The sequence below is a fragment of the Calidris pugnax genome, unplaced genomic scaffold (genome assembly GCF_001431845.1).
Source record: "Calidris pugnax isolate Ruff unplaced genomic scaffold, ASM143184v1 scaffold24, whole genome shotgun sequence".
NCBI lineage: Eukaryota > Metazoa > Chordata > Aves > Charadriiformes > Scolopacidae > Calidris > Calidris pugnax.
This window is the reverse complement of record NW_015090922.1, coordinates 18693515-18718092: the sequence shown is the minus strand read 5'-3', so window position 1 is coordinate 18718092 and position 24578 is coordinate 18693515. Positions and strand designations below refer to the sequence as shown.

Genomic DNA, 24578 nt, shown 5'->3' with positions numbered 1-24578 from the left:
AAGAAAACCAGAAGTATTGGGAAACTACAGAAATCTCAGTAACAGAGAGTTCAGCTAATAGAACTGTATTTAATTAGATTTAAAACTGTAAGGTAAAATACCTTAGAAAACTGATTGTATAAAACAGATTGTGTCTGTTCGCAGTTCAGGTTGGAGATGAAGATCTTGAGAAATAATCACAGTTTGTGTCTGTGTAGTGCGAGGCTCCATGGCTCTCGCTCCCAGAACAAAAAGGCTGTCGCTGTGAGATCTGTAGAGCTAAATGGGTGCCAGAGCTATTTCTCGTTTAACTCTATGGCAGGAACATTAATGCCAAATCAAGTCTCTTAGTCATGCTTAACTTTATATAGGAGCAGAGATGTGATATCACCTGGCCTTCCACAGCCAGTATAAACTCAGCATTGTTCTGGGTACCGTCTGCTCTGTCCAGGCTCCTTTCACAGATGGGCAGTTGTACATCTGTGCTTGGTTTGGATCAATCTTGTATTACTGGGTTGTCTGACAGCTGGCAGACACTCAGTTCATGTTCATGAATCCATGGCCTAGGTGTTTGTCTTATGCCCACTGTTTAGTTGTGGGAGTCTGCATCAGAAAAGGGATTTTGAGTTTTGGATATGTTTAAGCACTTTGTGCTATGAAGTCCAATCAACTTAAATTACTTTGTCATGCAGCAAAGCTTTGGTAGAAGCTTTTGGAGAATTCTACCTGTAGTATTCTCTTTATTGGTAGAATAATTAATTCATGGCTACCAGCCTTTAGGAAAAGATGCATTTACTTAATATTAGCTTTATGTTCTTTCACTCATTTGTGGCTGCCATATGTAGATCAATAAGGCAATAAAATTAGCACTATTTCAAAAAAAAAAAAAAAAAAAAAAAGACAGAGCTGAGAGAATCTTCCAGCACATCATGATGGAATAAGTGCATTGTTACAATCGCATAGCATGGTTCTCACTCCTTCATTAGGCTTCCACTTTATGGATATCTAAAGCTAGAGTTCTTCATTTAGTGCTTGTTTTGGCTTGACAGAGTCTTAAGACTGCAGTCTTACATATGGTTCTAACAAAAGTAATCCTTGTCTCATAGCTTGATGTATAGGCATAGGTCAATAGTTTAGTATGAATGTATACACTGCCATAAATCCGGATGGTAAAAATACACATGTAGTGAAATTCTATGGTGGTTTTCATTGTAGGAATAAAACATACTTTTTCCTTTCAGGGTTTACAGTTACTTGCTTGGTCTTGTTTGGGCATTCTAAAAATGAATGGCAATTCATGGAAGATGATGTTTCTACTTCTAAGTAGGCAGGAATTCAGATCTACTGTTTGAGAGGGAGGGAAAAATCAGTGAAAATCTGGAAAGCTGCAATCAAAGCAGTAGAGTCAGAAGCAAATAGATTAAAGGTCTTTTGAGTTGTGTTGGCACTTTTTCCTTTTTTGAGAAGGTTTTTAAACTAACAGCTTGAGCTACATAAACTTGAAATATTTCTCAAGTGTTTGTTTATGTGAATTGCATTCTAATGAGGTCATAGCTGTTTTCCCGGACACGGTGGTATTTCCTGCTCTTACTTTTTTTTTTAATGCTGCTTTCTACATTATGCCTTGAAGACAGAACAGGCATATGAAATCAAACATTGCTCACGATAGTTCCAAGTTTCAACCCTAATGTTTTACAATCATATTAAAAGACTCAAGGCTGGAGTTCAATGTAAGTGTATATGGAAAGAAATACTAGAATCCCTAAAATGCTTTAGAGTTTTAAAGAAAACCTGTATCTTTGTCAAGAGTAACCCAGATGAAGAGTTTTTAGCCCCCAGAAGTAAGAGGATTGGGGTGGGTATTCTGTGTGCGCCAATTAGGCTGGTTGAACAGAGTACGAAATAGGAGGTGGAGGAAAGTTTGTGCATATGGGGTAACCGCAAGGTCAGGAGCCCTAAGGAGACCTTATGATGTATTCATGATGTGTGGATCTCTTTCATATTCCAGAAACAAACCTCTTCAGTATTAAAAACAAATAAATACACTCATAAATAAATTAATAAAAGGTGGTTAAATCTGCAAACTGTTTCATTGGTTTAGTTAGCATCTTTTTTTTCTTAAAGTTAATGAAGTAAATAAGCAATGTCCTTCCCAAAATACTTAGGAATTTTGAGAAGCTTTTAGTTTACCACAGATTTTGGGTTTAATTATATGTTAGGATTCTGCTGTAGATGGAGGCATACAAGAAATCATGGTCTTTTGTTTTTGAAACACTGAAGTGATCACATAAATATTTATTACAATTGAGGTTATTTGGTGGGGGGGAGGGGTATAGATGTGAGCTGACTAGTACAGCTCCAGGTTGCTTGAACTGAGAAGTATTTAATTCTGCATAACAGATCATGCAGTCACAAAATATGTTTGTTGGGTTTTTTTTTAACCATATCCCTAAGGACTGGACAACCTTAGTGCAATTTATCCACCTGTGTACAGAGTTCTGAAGAAAGGAAGATTACACTTAAGAAACATCAAAAACTGTCTTAAAATAGAAAAATCTATTGCTTAATTTGCTGAAATTTGATGTAGCTTCTGGCTCATCCAGAATGAGAAATATTTAACACCCATGAAGAAACACCAGTGCCTTAATCTTCCTTCAGTATTTTAATTTTTAAAGCGTAGACTTTAAATTCTAAAGAATTGTTCTGAAAGTAAATTTGAGTAACATTTTATTGTCTTCCGTTTTTGAAATTGACAATAAAATATACCATGTTCTTAAATAATTGTATTTAAGTTTAAAAAATGAAAGAAAAATCAACTGTCTTTTATATCTGGTTTTATCAGTAGCAACCTGAGTTTAACTTTTTCCTGTTTATGAATATCTGTAAAATACATAATTGTTTTACTTTTCCTCCTCCTTCTTTCAGAAGTGAAGCCAACTTGCATATTTAACAGCATGGAATATTACGATGGAGACATGTTTCGTATGGATGCCTGTCGCTTTTGTCGATGCCAAGGTGGAGTCTCCATTTGTTTCTCTGCCCAGTGTGGCGAGCTACACTGCGACAGGTACTATGTGCCAGAAGGAGAGTGCTGCCCAGTGTGTGAAGGTACGGTATCTTTTTAATCACGTTTGCTTATTAATTCCACTGTTTTTTTTAATTTGTCTTTTCAATGCAAGTGAGCAAACACATGCTTTGTTTTGTTCTTGTGAAGTGTCCAGATTCTTCCTTAATTCAATTTATTTCTACATTTTTACTCTCAGTGTGCTGCATTGTTCTTTGCAGTGTCCTGTAGCCATAGAACAAGGGGCAATAGTTTTAAACTAAAAGAGAGTAGATTTAGACTAAACATAAGGAAGAAATTTTTTATGATGGCAGTTGTGAAACACCGGAACAGGTTGCCCAGAGGGGTGGTAGATGCTGCATCCCTGGAAACATTCAAGGTCAGGTTGGGTGGGGCTCTGAGAAACCTGACCTAGTTGAAGATATCGTTGCTTATTGCAGGGAGGTTGGACTAGGTGACCTTTAAAGGTCCGTTCCAACCCAAACTGTTCTCTGATTCTATGATCAAGGAAGTCTGATTTCTCACTTCTGAATGATTGGATACTAAGATAGATGTTGTTTATTTTCCTGGCTCCTTTAAAACATTTAGAAAGAAAACAGAAAGCTTTGATCACTTTCTTAACAACTTGGGTTATGTTAAGTGACACTGAAATTGACAAGGTAAGTCTTTTAAGTGGGCAGAATGTGTAGTTAACAGCTTGCCCATTCATGCTTTTCTAGTTGCTGAAGAGATAGCATTTTTTTTCTACCTCTTCTCTTTCTTTTTGATTATTTTGTGACTGATTTTCAGGGTGATTAATTTTTTTTTTCTACTAATGTTTTCTTGATGATAGAAATATAAAGAAATATAAATACTTCCTTCTTTTCTGCAGAAATTTTAAAATGGCAAATTTTAAATTTTCTGTGCATTGTGCAGTATAGGAGAAAGCCTTTCTTGCCTTAGCTACAGGAAGAATTCTTTCTCAAAGTCCTGTAGGATTCCTCAGCATCAGGAAATGTAATTTGCTGGGCTCAATTCATAGCTTTAAATACTACTGACCTTTTGAGGGTACCAGGAACTTTATGCTTTGACTCACATAAAAGACTATTGCAAATAACACGAGTCTTATATGGCTTTTCTGTGCTTTCTCTATATTCCTGTGTCAATCAGAATGCCATACATGAGTTGAATGATAAAATGCACTTCATTTGTTTGTGTATTATTTGATTTTTAGTTTAGTGTATTATTTGATTTTAGGCCAAAATAGTTAATTAAAGATGGAAGGTAGCCCTAAAACATAAAAGATGCAGATGTTAAGAGAAACATCTTAATTTTTAACTGTCATCTTTTCCTAAACACCTGGTTTTTATGTTGACTTAACCCATTTTGCTAAAATTGGGACTAAAATTCAGGATGGGAGTGAATGCCGGGTAGAAGTTGTGTGCAGTTTCACTCCAAGTGTTCGGAGTTTGATACTGTAATAAAGTGATACAGTGGCTTATAATAAGACAACAGCTATTGGCACTGCTACTGGCTTTACCTACACTTAACATCAATTGCCTTCATTCCAAAGGGGTTGATGAAATTTTAGAGAAATATTCTCAAAGTTTCACTGAGCCTTTTTTTTTGTCTGTCTTCTCTTTTTTCTCTTTTATCCCAAATCCTTCAAAGTAATGCTTCCTGAAAATTGACTCATGGGTAAATGACTTGTGCTTATGATTTCTGCTGTCTGATGCGTGCTGAAAACAATACTTTTAGTTGTATTTAATATTTTTAATATATTGGATTTGCTTTAATATGTAACTTGTATTATTGCTTGCTTTGAAAACTTGATGTGATTACTGTACATTCCCAGATATTTACTTTTTGAGTCTAACAGTTATTTTTTTTATTAGCCACCAGGATAAGTTGCAGTTATTCATGTAGTGCATATATTTTTACTATAAATATCAGTGTTGCTTATCACATTTCTTAAGAGTAAAGCATGCTCTTTCTGAAGGGTAAAAGCTGCTTTTATTCCAAGTCATAAATTATCATTTATAGAGTCACATTATTTATTTGCAGTAAACCTAAGGAGAAATCTTATATATAGTACATCCCCCATAATTCTGTTACTTTAAATACCTGAGTCTTAATTTGGTTGCTAGCAGGTAAATGGGCCTTGTAGCTTTTACGGGTAAAAAGCTCCAACTAAAATGAAATTGAAAACTGCCCAGGAAAACTAGCATATCTCCAAAACTGAGAAGTGATGTAGCTTAAGGCAGGCTCCTTATTCCAGCAGGAAATGTGCCAGAGCTCGCATCTATAAAATAGTGGTGCGATGCTGACAGGAGGTCATTCCAGCAGTTCATGGGGGTGTTTTCAGTTCCCTTCAGAATTTATTAAGCTGGTACAAAAAATGAATGAACAGATCTAAGAACCATTTTGTTTTAAAGAACAAAAACAGAAAATCAAAAAATTAAGCCTCTTAAAAAACATAATCCAGCCATTTGTATATATATTTTCCATTCCAGATATGCTTGCAGTGTACAAAATTTGACTTGAAAAAGGTAAACTTACCTGAATTGATGAATGGTCAGTATAAGTTGACTTAACTTTTTCAACAGTAAATTTCAATATTGAAATACCTAAGTTGTTACCTATATTATTTTCTCACTGTATACTACAGTGTGGTTCTTTTAATATTCAATGGTGGCTGCAATTAACCCTTTTGAGGTAATGTAAAATAGTGTATTGCAGTTTTATTCATATATAAAGTTTAGGCATACATGGGGAGATAAAACTTCATTTGCAATTCCTCTCATTTCAGACCCAGTTTATCCAGTAAATAACCCTGCTGGTTGCTATGCCAATGGTCAGATCCAAGCCCATGGAGACCGCTGGCGAGAGGACGACTGTACTTTCTGCCAGTGCATCAATGGAGATCCACACTGCGTTGCAACGGCTTGTGGGCAGAGCTGTCTGAATCCTGTTAAAGTCCCTGGGGAGTGCTGCCCGGTGTGTGAAGGTAAGCTCTCTGTCTGGTATTGTCCTTCGGTCTGTCATGGCTGATTCTTTGGAGTCCTCAGCACAAGAAGGACATGGACATGTTGGAAGGGGTCCAGAGGAAGGCCATAAAGATGATCAGAGGGCTGGAGCACCTCTTCTATGAGGACAGGCTGAAAGAATGGGGGTTGTTCAGCCTGGAGAAGGCAGGGCTCCAGAGAGACCTTATAGCAGCCTTCCAGTACCTAAAGGGGTGCCGACAGGTGAGATGGGGAGAGAGTCTATATCAGGGAGTGTAGTGACAGGACAAGGGGTGACAGTTTTTAAGTGAAAGAGGGTAGATTTAGATTAGATACTAGGAAGAAATTCTTTACTGTGAGGGTGGTGAGGCACTGGAACGGGTTGCCCAGAGAAGCTGTGCATGCCCCATCCCTGGAAGTGTTCAAGGCCAGGTTGGATGGCACTTTAAGCAGCCTGGTCTAGTGGGAGGTGTCCCTGCCCATGGCAGGGGGGCTGGACCTCAATGATCTTTAAGGTCCCTTCCAACCCAAACCATTCTGTGATTCTTACTTGGTAATTCCTGGTTTACTTGAAAATTTTGGAAGATTGAAGTAGCTGGTACAGCATTGGCTGTGACTGAATAAACTAGTCAGGGGTGGAAAGAAGCATTTTTTTAGCCACACCTGTATGTGGCAAATCCCAATACTCTTTTTGCACAAAAGAGATCAATTAAGGTCAGCATTGTTATCTAATTTTACTCCTAGTTATGATTAAAGTTTATTAATAAGCATAGGAGGTTAGAAGATCGAGATGTTCATTGGCTGGTATTACTGATAATTGGATTATTCCTAGTCTCGTATTCATCAGTTTCATTTAGTTACAACTAAAAGTCTCTTTGTGCAATATAGTTTGACAGTGGACATAATTGTAGTATGAATAAAACATTATTTCAGTGAAACTTACAAAGGATGATGATATCAGGGGAAGAGATTAGTTTTTAGAGTTTAAAAAGCATTTTTCATTCCTTTGTGGAAATATATATTTCTTCTATTAACTGACTGAGATTTTAACTATATGGTAAATGCTAGTCCAACCTGTTAATGGAAATCTGCAGGCTTGAAAACTGATACACTTAAAAAAAAAACCCTTTAAAAAAAATTAATATATATAGTATGAATGTATCATCAGAGTTGCTTTGTATGGAGTAGTTGTTCATCATGAAAAATACCAGATTGCTAAGTTTAGAAATGGTAACTCTAGACCTGTCTTCAGAGCTATCTTCACAGTGTGCAAACACTTGTGGGTGCTCAGTGAGCTTCCACTTCCGTATTTTCTGTCCCATCTCTGATAGAATGAAATAAATTTTGTGTAAGTGCATGTGTCTTGGGGTCCTTCTTGGGTTGCAGTGTCCATTCAAGTTCACTGGGATACTTTAGGATTAAAAAAAAAGTATGCTCTTTATGCTCTGAGGAGCATAAAGATATACAGGTGCTCTTCCATTCCAAAATTCACATCACAAGATATGAAGAAGGTGTCTAATAATGTATAAAAGCTGCCAGTGAATTGTAGAGAGTTGCTACTTGCACTGGATTAATTTTACAATGAGGAAGGAAGTTAACTGCTTTTAAACCCCAGTGATCCCCTCATGATGGAAATCATGGAGGATGTGCTGACACCCCTCGTTATTTAGTTTGTATGTGAGCAAGCTTATATTTAAATGAGATTCTTGTGTCATCTTAATTATTTTCTCAGCTGTTGTATGATGTAGATTAAATTGTGTTAGAGTGTATCGTCTGGGGGAGAGTAATAGTGAATGGTATTTTGAATGACTTACTAAATTTTAAGCTTGAAAGTATCATGTTTGACTTGGTGTTTCTTTGATATTACATACAGCCAGGTAAACAATCAAGGGGTAATGAAATTACATAAATGATGAAGCCAACAATTACTGGAAGTAGTTTCAGTTCATGCTAGGAGGGGATTTGAGCACACCCAGGTACCAGTGGTCAGAGGATACGTGAAAACACACTTGAATTGTCTCTTATTCCTTCCCTTCCCTCCTCCACAGCAAACAAAACAGATGATTATATTCCATAATGCCAAGTAAATTTCAGGAATTTAGTTTTGGGCATATTTCAAGGATCAAAAATCTGGACTGTTAAAATTCAGCAATGAGCTAAGATGGCATCATGTGTCTTGAGACTTAAATCTGAGATTAATAAGTGTTTCTAGTTAGAGTTTGATACATGAGTAATGAAGGTACTGTGTGTTTTCTTTGCAGTACATCTATTGCTTGCTAACCCACTAGGCAAGGGCTACTTAGATCTCTATTCTCTGCTTGTCTCCTTGTGGTAGGACTGAACCGAGGAAGAAAGTATGCTGGGGGAAGACAGGCCTTTAAAACATTGCTCTCTTTGCAAATCTTACGATCTTGAATTTGGTTTTATAGTTTTAATGATAACGTGATCCTATCTGAAGTGCTGTTTAGTTTCTGTCATCATCCAGGTAGGCTGCATGGGTCAGTGCTCCTTCCCCTTTTTAATCAGCTTCTCACTCATTTTCCCCAAGGGTCATTTCTGTTAACGGTGTTCTGCTCCCAATATTCACTGCATCATCAGTGACCTGCAGGAGTTGGTGGGTTCAGGGGAGAAGCAAGACCTGGCTGGGAAGTGGCTGACAAATCAATCCCTTGATTTTCATGTTACTAATGAAAAAGATGTGCAATACATTTAGTGAAGATCTGAAAACAATAAAATACATTCCAGCCACAGTTTTTCCTATGAGGAATTTAAAACCTTCAGAAGAGTCAGAAGGAGAGCTGTAAGAACAGTCCAAATTTTGCAACAAATGTCCTAGGAAGAGAGACTGAATAAATAGTGTTGATTTAGCTTAAAGAGAAAATAATGAAGTTGGAATAAGAAGATATCAGTCTTCAGGTGCCTGAAAGGTTGTTGCAAAGAAAAAGATAGGACAAGAGAGAATGGAATTGAATTGCAAGAGGAAAGATGTGTTTTAGAGGAAAGCAGAAAGTGGTTGAGGAAAACAAAATTCCTCCTGTGGCATGTCAGGACCAAGATTGTCTTTTTAATGCATTCGGGGCATTGCAGTTTGTATTTTCAGCATCAGCAAAAGGAGATTCACTCAGGAAATTGTACACATAACTGAAAGTAGTAGCAATTCATGTGTAGCTTTCACTGTTTATGCACATGCTGGCTGTGGCTTACCAAAATATAGCTCCTGGGTTTTTTAGGTAAACATCAAAGTGATCAAAGTCCTTTTGGCAACACCTTTTATTACAGTATGTCCACCCCTGACACTTCTTGCCAGTTTTCTGGCACAGCACTGGCACTGGGTTGTGCTGGTTCAAGGTGTGTTTAGCCCAAGGTGTGAGCAGGGAGATGGCTAATTTGAGGTGAGTGTGTCTGAGTTGGGAGGGAGGCAGAAGGCAAGGGCCACCAATGAGGCATGAGGCTAGACACAGAGGAACATTGAGAGTGTGGAGGCGAAGATTTTCTTTCATCAGCCTGCTCCCAAACTCAAGCTCTTTAGTCTTCAGCTTTCCAAGGCAGGCACCTCCTTTCGCTGGGGAGAGCTGGGAAAAGCAGGCCCATCGCATTCTGTGGATCCAACACAAAGAATTAGTTTTAAGCTTCTGATGGATGCTTCTATATAGGTTCTATAGCTGCTGTAATTATATTGGTCGTTTGGGATTTGCCCTTGTTTGTTTAATCTATTATCTATTTAGTCTGTTTTTTCTTTCTTTGTTTTCTAGACTGTTTTCATTAAGAGCTGAGGCTTAGGTAATGGCACTGGCCCTCTCTGCTTTCCCCGCAGCTTTAGAGCCAATGGCTTCTTTCAGCATGAGAACGTCTCAAAAAGAACCCATGTCTGTCGATTTGATGAAAACAGGCAGATAGGCGGAGGGGAGAAAGTGATTTGCAAGTGCCATAAGGGGCTGCAAAATTTTGGTATGCACTCACATTTCTTTAGGCTCAGAGATTCTTCCTGGGAGCTGGTCTGTGTACCTGTCCCACTGGAGGTAATGAGATCCATTGGCAATTGGGCTGCTGTTAATACTGCTGCTTACAGAGCTGCTTGCATCTCTTTTGGGATAATAAGTGTTTATTTTATAAATAAAACGGGTGTGGTATAAGTAGCAATTCCATTTTTAATTACTTTTACCCCCCAAAAAATGCAGATACTGGAGTTTAACATAACTATTTATTATTAATACATAATAGCATATCAATAACACCAAGCAAGTTACAGTGATAGAAATAACCATGTTTCTCTCAGGCCATCTGCATGTGTGGACAGCCATCTGCAAATTGGAATAATAGTTGTGTTCACAGCGAGTAAATATTGGGTAGGTTCGTATGAAAACACCTGATTATTTTTAATTTTTTTAGAGAAGATAATAAATGTAAGTGCTCAGCACTGGCAGTGAGGCCAGAAATGTCCCTTAGTAAGATCTGTTGTTGCTTCTGTTCCCTTGCATCTCCCAGAGGCTCAGGCTATTCACAGGGAAAGCTGCAACCCAGTCTGCTGATACACAGTAATTGGTTGTCTCGCAGTACGTCCTTCTGCATGAGAGCCCTCAGGTACAGGTGGCAGGGTGCCAGCATAAGCTGTGAATGAGAAATTAAGTGTTAAACAAAATCCCCTCGGAGGATTTTCATGAATAAGGCCCGCATTACTTTGCTGTCATTATGGCTGACACTTTATCTTCACAAAAAGAAATTAACATTTTCATCAATAAAGGGCTCCAAACTCTAGCTGAGATGTAATTCAGTTCAGTTCCTTTAGCATGTCCAGCACTTCATTAAGTAAAAACAGGCAGCAGAGTCCAGTGAAAAGAAGTTTGATTCATTCAGGATGAAGTCAGTGGTAGTGAGCACTGTTTTACCGGCACAGGGTTTGGGCCCAGAGTTCTCCTTGGAGCATGAAGTATAAGTTATTGTTCGGCAGCAGCACTGCAGTTCTCAACCAGCCTTTTCATCAAAGTCAATTAAGGGATGCAAACGCCACGCTGTAGAGAATTGGGCTTACGTTTGCCAGACCATGATTTAGTATAGCAGTTTTAGACAAGGCAGCTGAGGCTGTTGAACCACACAATCCAGGGTATAATGAAACCTACTGCCAATGAAAGTCTTTCTGAGTTTAAGAAAGTGAGGAAGACTATACTAGTATAAAATAACCTTGTTCTAATTTTCAATTATTGATAGTTAAGTTCAGTGGAAAAACTACTGAAAGGATAAATAACCAAAGCATCCTAATGAATATATATCAACGCAGCTAAGGATGTCTCACTTAGAAAGAACCTCATGGATCCTCTAATTAATTCTTTTCAGTCCCTGTAGCATTCAGAGATTTGCCCCACATGCACACTAATTTAGTGTGATTGCTGTATCTTTACCTAGTAACGATAACTGAATGGCCTTCTTACCTGTTTGGACATTTCTTGATAGGCAGGCTTAATTGATTCTGCTTTTAATAAAGGTGATTATTTCATAGTGTCACTCCATCTAAAATTGGCAAAAAAAGTCTCGTCAGCATTTAAATGTATTTAAAGGGTATACATTCCTGTTAAACAGAAAACTGGAAGAATTGTTTATGACAGATAAAAGTTTTTAACTTTACATCTTGGGAGTGGAAAGCTTGTAAGAATTTTGATTGTATCAGTGCAAAAAAGAAAAAAACCCATTCAGCTTTGGTTTGTAGGAGATGTCTTCAATTTGTAACAATACAAATAGTCTTGGATTATAATAGTTACTTTCGAGGAAAAATGCATATTTCAGGTTTACAGTATGAATAAAATTTGAAACAAAAGCCTGCCAAACAGAGCTATGCGTTTGGAAATACTAGTGAATATATTTTCAGAGTTATTTGTGATATTAGAAAATTATCACATCTTAAGTCCTTCAATACGTTTTATAAAAAGTTATGTGATGCTGAATTATTAGACACTGATAGCTAACACAGATAGCTAAACACTGGGGAAAAAAAAAATCCTGCAAGGCATTAGGTATTTCAAACTCAGGAAGGAAATTCTCTTAACCAGGACTTGGGACTGATATTTTTCATGTAATGAACTGGAGGGGCGGGGAAGGCTGGAATGCAAACTATGAGGATGGAAAACATTTAGTCACTCTTGGAATGATATGAATGTTTTTACAGGAAGCTTAAGTAAACACACATGCTGCTGCTTAGTAGGCTGCAGTTAACTTTTTTGGACAGCAGACAAAATGCAAACATGTATGCAGACTTGAACGAAAGGCTGTTGAGCAGCACACCCTTCAGGACCAATTTTTACCCTAGTATCATGTAAAGAATTAGGTAAAAAGTAAGGCTACTGTTCACTTTTTTTATTCTTAATTTTTATTGTAATGCTTGAATGCACTGATGCTATATTTCTTTAAGTCAGTGGGTGCTGGTTTCATTGGATCAGAACATCTTAATCCTTTCAGAAAGGTAGTTTGTGTTATAAAAAACTACAGAAGAGGGAGCTATTTCATTTTCCCCAAACTCAGGCATGTTCTTTATTATTGATGTTAGAGGTTTTTCTCCATGTGTAGAACATGGTTTTGACTCCTTTTTCCTTTCTCCCCCAGAAGAGGTTTTCATTTCCTGCTCCCAATGAGATGTACTTTCTAGAATCCGTTTCTACTGAGCTTATTCTTTGTGCATGGCTAACACTTCCTCCAAATATTCCAAGACCAATCACTGCAGAATCTAAATGCACTGATATTTTATACGAGTTGTTCCCTCTGAGATTAAAAAACATTGTAAATTTAATCTTTAAACTTCAGAGTTATTTTTTGGATTTGTGGCTAAGCACCATAACACATTTATACAAAGTTCCTTCCTAAAAAAAAAACCCACTCAACAGAACAAAAAAACCATATTTAATTACTGTTAAAAATATTGGAAATAGCAATGGGCAGAATTTGGAATTATTTTATTTGTTTTCCCATTTATGTGGAAAAGCAGGGGGTTTGTGATCAATACCGTTGATTTAAAAGTAGGAAGAACATACATAGTGGTGCTCACAGGTGAACATAAAGCTTCCCTATGCTATACACTGAAAATGTGTTTCCATGTTCCAGACTTTTTAATAACATGCACAAGGAATTAATCTGTTTTATCTGACTGTCTTTAGTTAAACTATAGACTCATTTGTATTAACAAGATGGGAATATGAAAAAGGAGATTGGGGAGTTGTAGCACTGAACAGCGAAGCACTTCTTGTTCTACAGTTATGACTACATAGTCTTCACATTTAAATTTATGATTATTTTTAGGGTTGGTGGCTTCATTGTGCTGCATAACAGTTAGTTTGGTGTGTTTGTACAGTCCATGTGTTACTGTTGGTATGAACTTGTATGTTGAAATTATCTTGATTGCGATTTAGCCTTTCAAAAGTACAAGTGCTTTTTTGCTGATTTTTTTCCCAATGCTTTTTATTCCCCAATGTTTTTCTTATGCATGGGAAGAAATCACTGTCAAATTTATCTTGTCGTTGCATGAGCAATATTTTCCAATTCCTCAAAATTCTCAAAATATCTTCATTAGAATATGCGGTATTTGTGTTATGTATTAACTATGAAAACTAACATCTGAAATTGTTTTTAAGCAAGCCAGTAATAGTCAGTATGCAAATACTGAATAAATGCAAATAAAATACAAAATAGTATTTTGGTGGGTGCCGGGGATGTATTATTTTAGTGTCTGCTAATGTAAAAATTGATTGCTTTGCAATGAATTTTTAAGGCCTGTGTTCCTAGATTCCTTGTAAAAGATAGATACAAGTGCAGTAGTTTGTGGTCACAATGGAATTGGTGAAATCCTTGGTGGTTTGGATATTCAGAGAAGAATCTCAAAAGATAATTTTCAACCTCTATGTTGCGATATTTTTGTAGAGCTTACAGTTTTGTAGCTTTGAAGAAATGTGTTTCCATGGTACAGATTAAAACCTCTTTGTTAGTGTGAAGTTGTCTGTAAATGCTGTATTTATATGAATACAGATAAATTTATATATAAATATCCAACAAGGCAAGAAAATCTTGCATACTTACATAAAACGCGTGTAGCTCTGAGGTCCAAAATACCCTCTGTTTCCCTGATTTTGTTGACTGCTGTCAACCCACACTTTGTTGTAGTTTATTATTATGGCATTTGCAAATAATGTGATATGTTTGGGTCACTTTACACCAAAAATTGGTAGGACTTGCAAGCTTTCAAGCATATGCGCATAGCATAATACTGAGTAGAGCTACACTGGGAGCACCAATGAAGATGGTGAAGAGAAGTCAGACCCCCTGTGTCTGCTTAGCTAAAGTAACTGTTGTGCATAAATCAAAGTAACTGAACCCAGGTGTTTAGTGCATACTTATGTCATACTTCTATGGCAAGGAAAAATACAGTAATTTTATTATAATAGGGATAGCTTTTTTTCCTTTCTGTATTGACAGGGACACATTTATGAATCGAATTAAAAACTGGAATGATTGAGTAGTGTGAAATACATGTCCCCTTACATTTCTAGTAGTTCTGGGTTAAGATACACGATGGTCTAGATTTCTAACAGTCAATTAGAAGCAGCGATAGAAGTTGCCTATTTGCTTTTAAATTTGTTTGTGTTTAACAATGTTATATTTAACAATGTATGGAAGAAAAAACTTAGAACGCAGTAGTAACTTCCCTACTTAAAAACAATTTTGTAAAAGCCTGGAGTAGGTATTTCCCTCACAAAATATTACTGAAAGTGTGAAACAAAACCTATTTCAATTGAAAATACTGCATTCCAAATGAAACAAAGCAAAGAGCTTGTTTTAAGTGTTTTTCACATAATGATAATAAATATAGTTTGCCAAGAGGTGAAGAATGGGTAATGTATTAACTTAAAGGAGGACAAAAATTAAGACTGATTAAAAGTGGTTGTGGCTGTCACTGAATAGCGCTTCAGAGCGAATTACTGTTATAACAGCCTGGAAGAAATTTTACTTCTTGAATAAAAAGCTAGTCTTCAAGTCGTTTAGTAGATTTCAGAGAGATGGCATTAGGCAAACGTACTTTTATTGCAGAAGGAAGGTAATCAGTACTTGGCAAAAGCATACAGAAATCTGTATGTTTCAGAAACTGTAATGTTTGTCTTAGGATTTCAGTTTCCTGATTAGGATCCATGAAGGATATTGCTGCTTTCACTGGAAATGTCCTGACTGTGTGAAGGTGAAATTCACAGAGTCATGCAGGTTGGAAAGGACCACAGAGATTTTCTAGTCCTGCCTCCTATTCAAAGCAAGTCCAGTGACAGCAGGATCTCAGGGCCTTGTCCCAATGATGTTTTGTGTATTTTGAAGGATGGAGATCCCACAACCTCTCTAGGACTCTGTTGTACTTTTACCACCTGTTTAAAAGGAAGAACAAAGCAACTTTTATTAAGTTGTTATTTCCCATGTTGCCTCTTGTGTTTGTTGCCTCTAATCCTAGCCTGGAGCATCTCCAGAATGAGCCAGGCCTTGTAGCCTTCGTACCCTTCCTTTAGGTAGTGGCAGCCAGCAGTAGGATGCTCTCCTTGCCTTCCTTCTCCAGGCTGAACAAGCTCCAAGCCCTTGTCTCTCAGCCTGTCCTCATATGCCGTCTGCTCCAGCCCCTGACCAGCTTGGTGGCCTGTGCTGTGTTTGTGTCTCTCTTCTGCTGAGAGTCTCCACGAAGCTGGACACTACTTCAGCTGTGGGTTCTCAAGTGCTAAGTATAGGAGAAGCATTGCTTCCCTGCACCTGCACGCTCTGCTCCTGCTAATAAAGGTTCCTCTTATCCTTCATACAAACCAAAAGTGAACGCTTGGTGCTCTCATAATACATGTGGCTTTGCAGTAGTACAGTTAAGTGAAATCCCTCTTCATTTTCTGGTAGGAATACAATGGCCAGAATTCAGATTTTGAACAACTAAGGGTATGACAGGAAGATAGGCATAATTTTTCATTCTGGTACCAGACTTAGGGAAGATTATTTATTTATATTTTTAGTTCTCTTTAAAATTAACTAGAGAATTATGTCAATGAAATCTCCAAAGTTAGAAGGAAAAATGAAATCTTCAGTGAACGGTTCATTTTTAACTTTCAGATAAACAGTAGAAGTCAATGAGATTGCAATAAATTGATTCAGAATTTTTTGTTTGTTTTGATTTGTTTTGTTTTCCAGGGCCTTAACAATCAAGGGTGAATTTTAGTTTTCTTTCTCTTTTATTTTGATAACTTCAATTGATCAAACTGTGTGTATAATAAAATTCTAATACTAAGAAATTCTTTTTCCCTTGGTCTCAGTGAAACTTGAGTGCATCATTTGCTCTCCATTTCTGAATACTTCAGCTGAGCATTATTTAAGACTTCAATACTCATCCAAGTATAACAAGATCTGTATATAAGGCACAGTACTAGACCAGACCAACCATCTTGTGTTCTTTTGTGTGCATGTTTTCATATATATACATATAGTATTTCACTTTTTCAACAGAAGAAAATGTCTGCTCTTTGTAATACAAGCTTTTGTCATGTCACTCATAGGAGAAGTGGGAGGTCTCAAAAATCAGAAAATACAGAAAAGAGTGGCCTGAGGGTTGGTTTTGTTCATATTACAAAAGTATCCTGGGTAGAAAAATACCAGTGAAAATACTACCTTATTCCACCTTGACAAGTTCTTTTTTTTTTGTGACATCCAGTTTTTGTGTTGATACTGCTAAAGTAGATTTTGTAAGGACAAAGCCAGCACCAGGCATTGCTTGGATGTCACCATCTTCCCTTCTTTCCCCATAAACGCAGAGTTTGATTTCAAGCTGGAATGAATGAGATTCAGGGTTTTGATCACATACCATAGTATTTTTCAGTGGACAGGTCAGAATGACAGCAGTGGCTGAAATATTTCAAAATGTTTGAAGTTGTTTTTAAGTATACAGCTGTGTAAAGAAATTTAATTCAAAGATTTTTATGGGCCTCACAGCATGCAAATTAGTAATCATCTGCACTGAAATTCAGCATAGAAAGTATCGGGCTCAGAAAAGAGTATATGGGAAGCAAAATGTTCTAATAGAAACCAAAATTTAACCTTACATAGAAGCACTTGACATCAGCAAAATCTGTGCTCTATTAAAAAATCCATTGTTTTCATTCAGACTCTCTTAAATCCTCTTTTTTTTTTTTTTTTTTTACTTCTCTCTTTCTTTCTACGGTATAGTTTTATTGTTGGTAAAGCACACAGACAGAAACAGCACCCATTTTTCCCACCCATTGTCTGTGCGTTTGTGCACTGGATCTTTCTTCTGCCATTTCTACCAAGAGCAGCAGTGAAAGCCGAGCTCACATCATGCGGTGGTACATGCTTTTTCAAGCTTAGCTACCGCTTGCCTATTCAAATAGCCAGAAGCCTGGCAGAGCAGAGCTGGCTTTATTTGTTGAGTCTTGTCTAGCGAAGTGAAAATGGCTGATTTTTTTTTTATTTTTTTTTTTCTGGCTGCATTTTTGCACATGTGGGGGCAGGGAATGAAATTATGTCTTTTGTCCTCTACTTGCAGCTCATTGAGAAGCAGGCATGCATATAAAATTACTGTATCTCAGGGCTTACCTTTAGGGGCAGGAGGGAGAAAAAACAGATTTGTAAGCTTGTCTGAAAACACTGAGGATGCTGAGAGCAGACACAAAAGTAGGAGTTAGCAGAATAATAAAACACAACGAATAGAGGACTAACAAACCTCTTTCAAATTAATATAATGACAGTTTAATTTTGTCCCTTGCAAGAAATACCACATTACTGGATGTATCATTGAGGCAAAAAATTGTTGTGTTGGTGTGTCCAAGACACGGGAGCATCAAAACACAGAAGTATAGGTTTGAAAAGGCATAACAAATATCCACTGGTTTTTTTCTAGATATAAAATTATACCTGCAATTAAAGAGACATTATCTTGAGGAGTGAACTTCAGTGATGGATTGTGAAACACAGTCCTGTTTCTCTCTAAGCTTGGTTTACACCCAAGTGGATCAATGCATACTAACCTGCATTTCAGCTTTCAGTGAGTTTTTGTGAGTTTTTTTACCTACATATTTTCCCTAACTGCTCTGCAGTCAGATGGTGAAGCTACAGTCTTCTTCAGTTCTCCAGCTCATGTTACTGTCTGTGAACTTTGCTCTGTGTAGCATTAATGATTCATATGATTTGTAGTGGTTTTAACTACCAGTGAGTATAAGCATTACTGTGACTTTTTTGTAATTTGAAGTGTAGGGCTTGGGCTGGCTGACCAGTAACCTGAATATAGCTTCAGGATAACTCTTGTATTCTGGTCTTTTGCATTGTCATGGTTAATGGTATTTTGGTTAGAGAATGGGGTGAGGTAGGAAAGGAGGTTTTCAGAATAGGCACCAGATGTCCTAAACAGACGGGATTAATTAATGGAGTTTCTGGAATATATCATAGTATTGGTCTATATCAGTATGTTCTTGATTCCTAAACTAATGGTTTGTTTGAAGTTGCAAATGTTAAATATTATACATGAATATGATTTAGCCAGATAGTTTACTCAATGAAGTTGAAAACAAATGTCAAGAGTTCACTGAGATTAAAAGAAGTCTAGTTTGGAAACCCATGGATTCTAAAACACATTGCTCATTATGATTACTCGTCTATGCTACATGTGCAAACTCAGAACTGTAAAATGAAGAATTCACAGAAATTATAAAATCTCTCCTTTCACCTTCAATCTAGTAAATTGTATTAAGCTCTTAGGAAAAAATCTACAAAAGTTTTAATTTAAATTAGAAGAGATTTGAGTGGTCTACAGAAACCTGGATGCCATTATACAAATTTCCAGCGTGTGTTTGAACAAAGCTGCTAGTAGTGGTTTATATAAGTTTAAAGCATATAGCTGCTATTCCTACAAAACTTACACAAGCAACAGAATTTGAATGTTACTTTGAAACTTTCAGCAAAGTGAAGAATCTGAACCTTGACTTCTGAGTTAAGCTTGAAGGAATCTAACTTTCCTGTAGTGCCTTTCATGCAGTTTTCCCCTCCAAACTCTGTACTTAGCTGACCTAATTTTAAAAGGATTAAAAACATGCATCTGCTGCATAAACTGTTGTGAAGGGAAGAGTAGGGCTGGGGAGAAGCTATGAAGGCTGAAAATTGTGAAAGATAATGAAAGCACAAAAGCTCATTCTTGTAATAGGATAACTTTCACTCGACTAGAAGGCATGGGTGTCAAAGCTGCCCACTAGACATGGAGCCAATAAGCACAAAAATGTGTATTTTGGTTAACAGTGTATACTTCTAACAACTTAATTAATGTTGAGTAGTATTTTGTCCTCAGTCCGTGAGTAAAGACTAGCTACCCTTAAGTAAGGATGGCAAAATCTGCATTTCAGTGTACTTGGTTTGAGGATGAGGGATGGCAAGATGTGGCCACCTCCAGTCCTTGAAAATGTGCATACTGTATAAAACGTATTATGGTTTATTGCCCAGATGGGTAGTATACAGTTTCTCCCTATTTTCACAATTTATCGATACATATATTGAAAATTTTTTAAAAGTAATTTTCTTCACATCTTCATTTCTCAAGATGGAGGAACAGGATAAACTCAAAAAGAAAGATCACAGTTCTTTAAAAGTCATGCAGTTTGTGTTTCTTGAATGAATAGTATAATGTTAATAGTGCTCATAACTATAAATTTGTTGGTTAAGTGCTTGAGTTATATGAAAAAGACAAGATAGACTGACCTAGTCTCACAGAGCAAAAAGTCATTCAGGAAAAGATAAGTGTTTCATTCCTTCTGTATCCTGTTTTGTAATGGTAGTGTTGAGGTTCCTTGTTATTTTTGTAAGTCTTTGGATATTATTTTATTCTAACAACTTTGTATACTAAAACACATTAATATTTCATGTACATTAAAACAAATTTCATACTTCAATATATTTACATGGTTTCCAAAAGTAAATCTTATACTGTTCATAAATACCTAATAATTGGTAATAATATTCTGAACTTCAAAAACCATAATCTGGTACTACAAAGTATACTATAAGAAGTAATGTTTTTGATGAATAGACACATTAAATAGTTTCTAGAGATCTTTCACATGCAGTCTATCTTATATTTCCTTCTTGGTATTCAGAGTCTCTTCTGCTTTAAATTTCATTAGAAGGGGTCTTATTTACACAGAGAAAGATTTGATCTACTGAGTCACATGCTTTGATTTGCAGCTTGAGTTGTATCAATCAACTGAGAAAACTGCAGTTTCTAAAGAAAATCTGCATGAAGTTTTAATCAAATACTTGTGGAGAAAAGTGGGAAAAATAAGTATTTTACAATCAGTTTTAAACTGCATATGCAGGAACGCCTATTTCATAGTGAACAACAAAAAAACCATAATATTCTTTTCCTGTTTCAATATTTCAAAAATTTTATGTAGCTTTATATTGTTTGAGTGTACCTCACTTCAAAAGTGTCTGTTTCTTCAATGGTTTCAGAAATACCAAGAATATTCATTAATAAGAAGAAAAATGATTTAAAAAATATTCTCTTCACTGTTGCATTCTATATGACTTTTTGTGAACTTGATTAAAATATTCAATTAATCTCATAATTATTTGTTTTCTTTTTCTTATCTTCAGAACCAACATACATCACAATAGGTCCACCCACCTGTGATATTTTGGTGAACTGTACTTTGACAGAAAAAGACTGTATCTATAGCTTCAAACTGGACCAAAATGGTTGCCGCATTTGTCAGTGCAAAACTAGTGAGTATGCAATAATGCAATGGCTTCTACCTTTTATATCAAGCTGTATGTGCTGCTTCTTCCATTCATGATGTTGATTATACATTGTGTTAGTATGCATGTGCTTTCTAGTTGCTCAGTTTTAAAGGATAGGTTCCTGATTTCTCACATGGCTTATTTGTTTGCTTAAAATGTGTTTGGAGGCAAATATAAAATGTCTGACTTCAGGTAAAAATCATCAGCTAGGTAGAAGAGGTAATAATATTTAATATACTTAATATTTATTCATACTTTGAGAAGCCTGATAAGACTTCCACATTTCATTTTCCTCTGTGTATGTAAAGAGTTTGAGATCATCTAAACTTCAAAAGCTCCTATTGCTAGACAGCCTATTTTCAATTTAGCTTTTTTTCCTCAAAACTTAAGGTTTGAGGATAAATGTTTGAAAATTATATGCTGGGGAAGTGTGGGGGGATGTGTTTGTATATATGCAAACAAATCCATATCTAATTTTATTCCTATAACATACTCTTACATTTATATTATATATACATAAAAAATACTTTAGTTAGGATTTATGCAGGCTTTAACATCTATTTCTTCCCCAAGGAAAATCACTGTGCCTTTTGAGAACTTTGTGTGTACCAGTGAAGTATGTATTTTCTGTATGTGTTTCCTTAGGAATTCAATGTTTAGAGATGAAATCTCAAGGTCAGTTTGGTTGTTGGAATTGCCCAACAGAAGACACCTGTGGAGTACTAGTCTCAGCTGCCGGACACATCACTCTTGCCACCAGCCCAGCCTAGGAGCGGGTTTAAACTCCCTTTGAGGCTTTTACAACTGAAGTATTACTCTGTTCCGCTTCTTTTGATTTCAGTCTACCCATTTTCAGCCACTTTCTAAACTGGTATGACTATTTTAAGGGTCCCCAGTAGAAATGGTAAAAATAAAACTCTTAACTGGTACAAACTAAAGACTTTTAGAATTGGATTGATATTTTGCTGAAGAGCAAGAAAGGGATTTGTCATGGGTTTTTAAACTATTTTTTCTGAAAAAAATTGCATTTTTTGTTTCCATAAGGTAAAGGACAGGACATCTTAATATCAAGTAAATATATGGCAAGCAATAAGATCATTATGGTAACACAGAAATAATACCTTTGATTACAAGTTGTATTCCTGGCAAGGGCGACTTTCCATAGATTGCTTCCAACTGTCACATACATGCCTTACTTAGTTCTTCTTAATGACAAAATTAGAACTCTTAAGTTCTGCTTTTAACTTTGTAATTTGATTTTCCTTCTTTTTTATTGTTGTTAAATTGAATGGGGAGTTTGACACAAACAAGAAGATGGACTCGGCAAATTTCATCATCTGTGCCTATGCATGTGGTCCTTTCCTCCAGCTTGGTGCACAGGGGATCTATCACTCCAAAGGATCACTTCTTTTGTCCTAGACTGCCAGATTGCACGTGTACGCATACCACATCCCAGGAAATCTCTATTCTTCCTTGGAGTGTTTCTGATTAAATAGTGCTTAAGAACCTATCTATTCAAGGGAAATTTTCACTTGCCAGATATGCTTGAAATTATTTTCATTTTGCAGTAGCAAACTGTCTGGAGCAAACTTAATAGTATCATTTGTCTGTCATCTTTTTTTCTGTTAAATAACTTGAATTGTAGATTGCCTAAAAATCTCCTCAGTCATTCAGAGAGCAGAAACCTTTATTTTCTAAAGAACTGAAGAAAAATAACAGCTTGAAAGTCTTCATCACTTGGTGGTTATCAGTCAAAATGACAGAAATAGAATTTTTCTGTCAAGTAATGTCTCTCGCTTGCAAGGCTGTGGATAAATGAGTGAGCACTGAAAAGAAAGGATTTTTAGGTCAAATATGCTGAAAGCTTACTGTGCTTCTTCGCGTTCTCTGCATTTAGAGATCCTACGTACTTTCATGTCCAAACCAGTTTAATTGCATCTTGGCTCTCTAAGAACATCAGAATGTCTATTATCTTTAGCTCATGTAGAGTCATGTGATCTTTTGGGAACATCACTATCTTTATACTGCACCCGTTTGTTTCTTGCTGGTCTGAGCTGCTCGACTGAGTCAGATTGAAAGTGCCTGAGTAAAGGAGGCCCACATGCCCCCCATTACCATTTGAAGTCATCATATCCTAATTCTACTAATCTCTTTCCAATAAAGTTTCTTTTTTTGCTAATTTTTCTCTGCCAGAGATTCATTATGCTTCAATCTATTTCAGCCAAAATAAAAGCGAAGTGACAAAGTGGAAGAACATGGAGTAAAGCTATAAATTGTTCCTCATTATTACCTTCATTTACATTCCTGTACCCAGAAATCAATAGAACAGGTTTATTGGAAATAATTTTCTAAGTACAATATTATGAATCTTGTTTGGTGCTTTATTGTAATTTAGTTTCAAGTTTATCCACCTTGACTCAAACCAACTACAGATTGAGAAGGAAGAAAGAAGCAAATCATAACATTTTTAGAATACGATTTTAATAGAAGTAGTTTACTTTGTTCTTTATCTTTGTTCTTTCTGTTTTTGCAATGACTGCAAAAAAATTCTTTAACAATATGCAGTAAAAATATACATGCTGTAAACTGAAATAAAATAAATTATAAAAAAAAAAAGCAGAGGCAGATCACTGTTGTAAGAGAAGAGAGGAAAAAACTACCACTGAGCAAAGGGTGAGCATAGATAGATATGGGGAGAAAGTTTGTTTCAGTAAGTAGAGGTGGAACCACAAATGATGATGGAGAAAGAATGATCATACTGACCTGAAGTGTAGAGAAGCTAAAATAGCACTACAAGAGGATAAAAGGAAAAAAGTATAACCCGGGATATAGGAAGAACCGCTGCAAAATAACAGGAATAAAACTGAAAGAGTGGGAAAAATATTAAGTGAGTTACCAAAAAAAAATATGATATTAGATGGTACAAGATCAAGAAACAAATAGAAAAAAGTAAATAAGCAAAAAATTATTGCTTTTGGGGTGCAGCAATTCCTGTTGTGTTAGGAGTGTCTAAGCCTTTGCTCTTCTAGGGAGAACTTAGGGGAATGAAAGAAGACTAGTGATCGTCTCTTTTTGAGGGAGGACTCCCGTTCCTCCAAAGATGACTAATGGGCACATTGAATAATGCCAGCTGTGATTGCAGCAACATAGGATTTAAAATCTGATAGTTGCCGCTGGACATTAAATCACTCTTCAGTGAGTCTGCAGTGAGGGCCAGTGTTTGATTCTATTTATCTGGCCTTGTGTATTCCCTGTATTATATTCATGAAAAAGAAAAAGCTTTTAAAATCTCTCCTGCAACTTAGTCTATAGCTTTTTACCCCGTATGACCTGAATGTGAAGTACTGTTCAGGTAATAACTGTGAGCATGTATGGCTTTAGCATTTTTTAACCTTTCAAATCTTGAATGAAATAGAGCATTGCTGTCATATTTAAAAATTGTTTGCTTCATTTGTAAGGCTTACCTCTGCAGTTACAAGATGCAACTGTCATGCAATGTCTTTAATTCCAGACTGCTTGTGGAAAGATGCAATTGTAGTAGGCTTAGACAAGTCGATTCTTCTGCGCATCGTAGTGCATCATCATCCACTTCATGTCATGGTCTCTTTTGTCTGTCAAAGCAAACCATGAAGTCACTATTCAAAAATTAGAAACCTTTGCATATTATTTGTTTGCACAGTTCTCTAGACATAAAACCATCCCTTTCTTCCAAACACACATTTCTGTATAGATACAGAAATATTTTTGGAAGAGTGTTGATACCTTTT

General features: G+C 36.4%; 1 protein-coding gene across 1 annotated transcript in view; it reads left to right on the top strand.

The window, feature by feature from the left end:
• CRIM1 (cysteine rich transmembrane BMP regulator 1 (chordin-like)) overlaps window positions 1–24578 on the top strand; it is a 181823-nt gene that overhangs the window by 120561 nt on the left and 36684 nt on the right. Inside the window, exons 6-8 of the mRNA XM_014950989.1 lie at window positions 2905–3087; window positions 5832–6029; window positions 20668–20796. Coding sequence (XP_014806475.1) covers window positions 2905–3087; window positions 5832–6029; window positions 20668–20796 — 510 coding nt within the window. The remainder of the gene's footprint in view (window positions 1–2904; window positions 3088–5831; window positions 6030–20667; window positions 20797–24578) is intronic.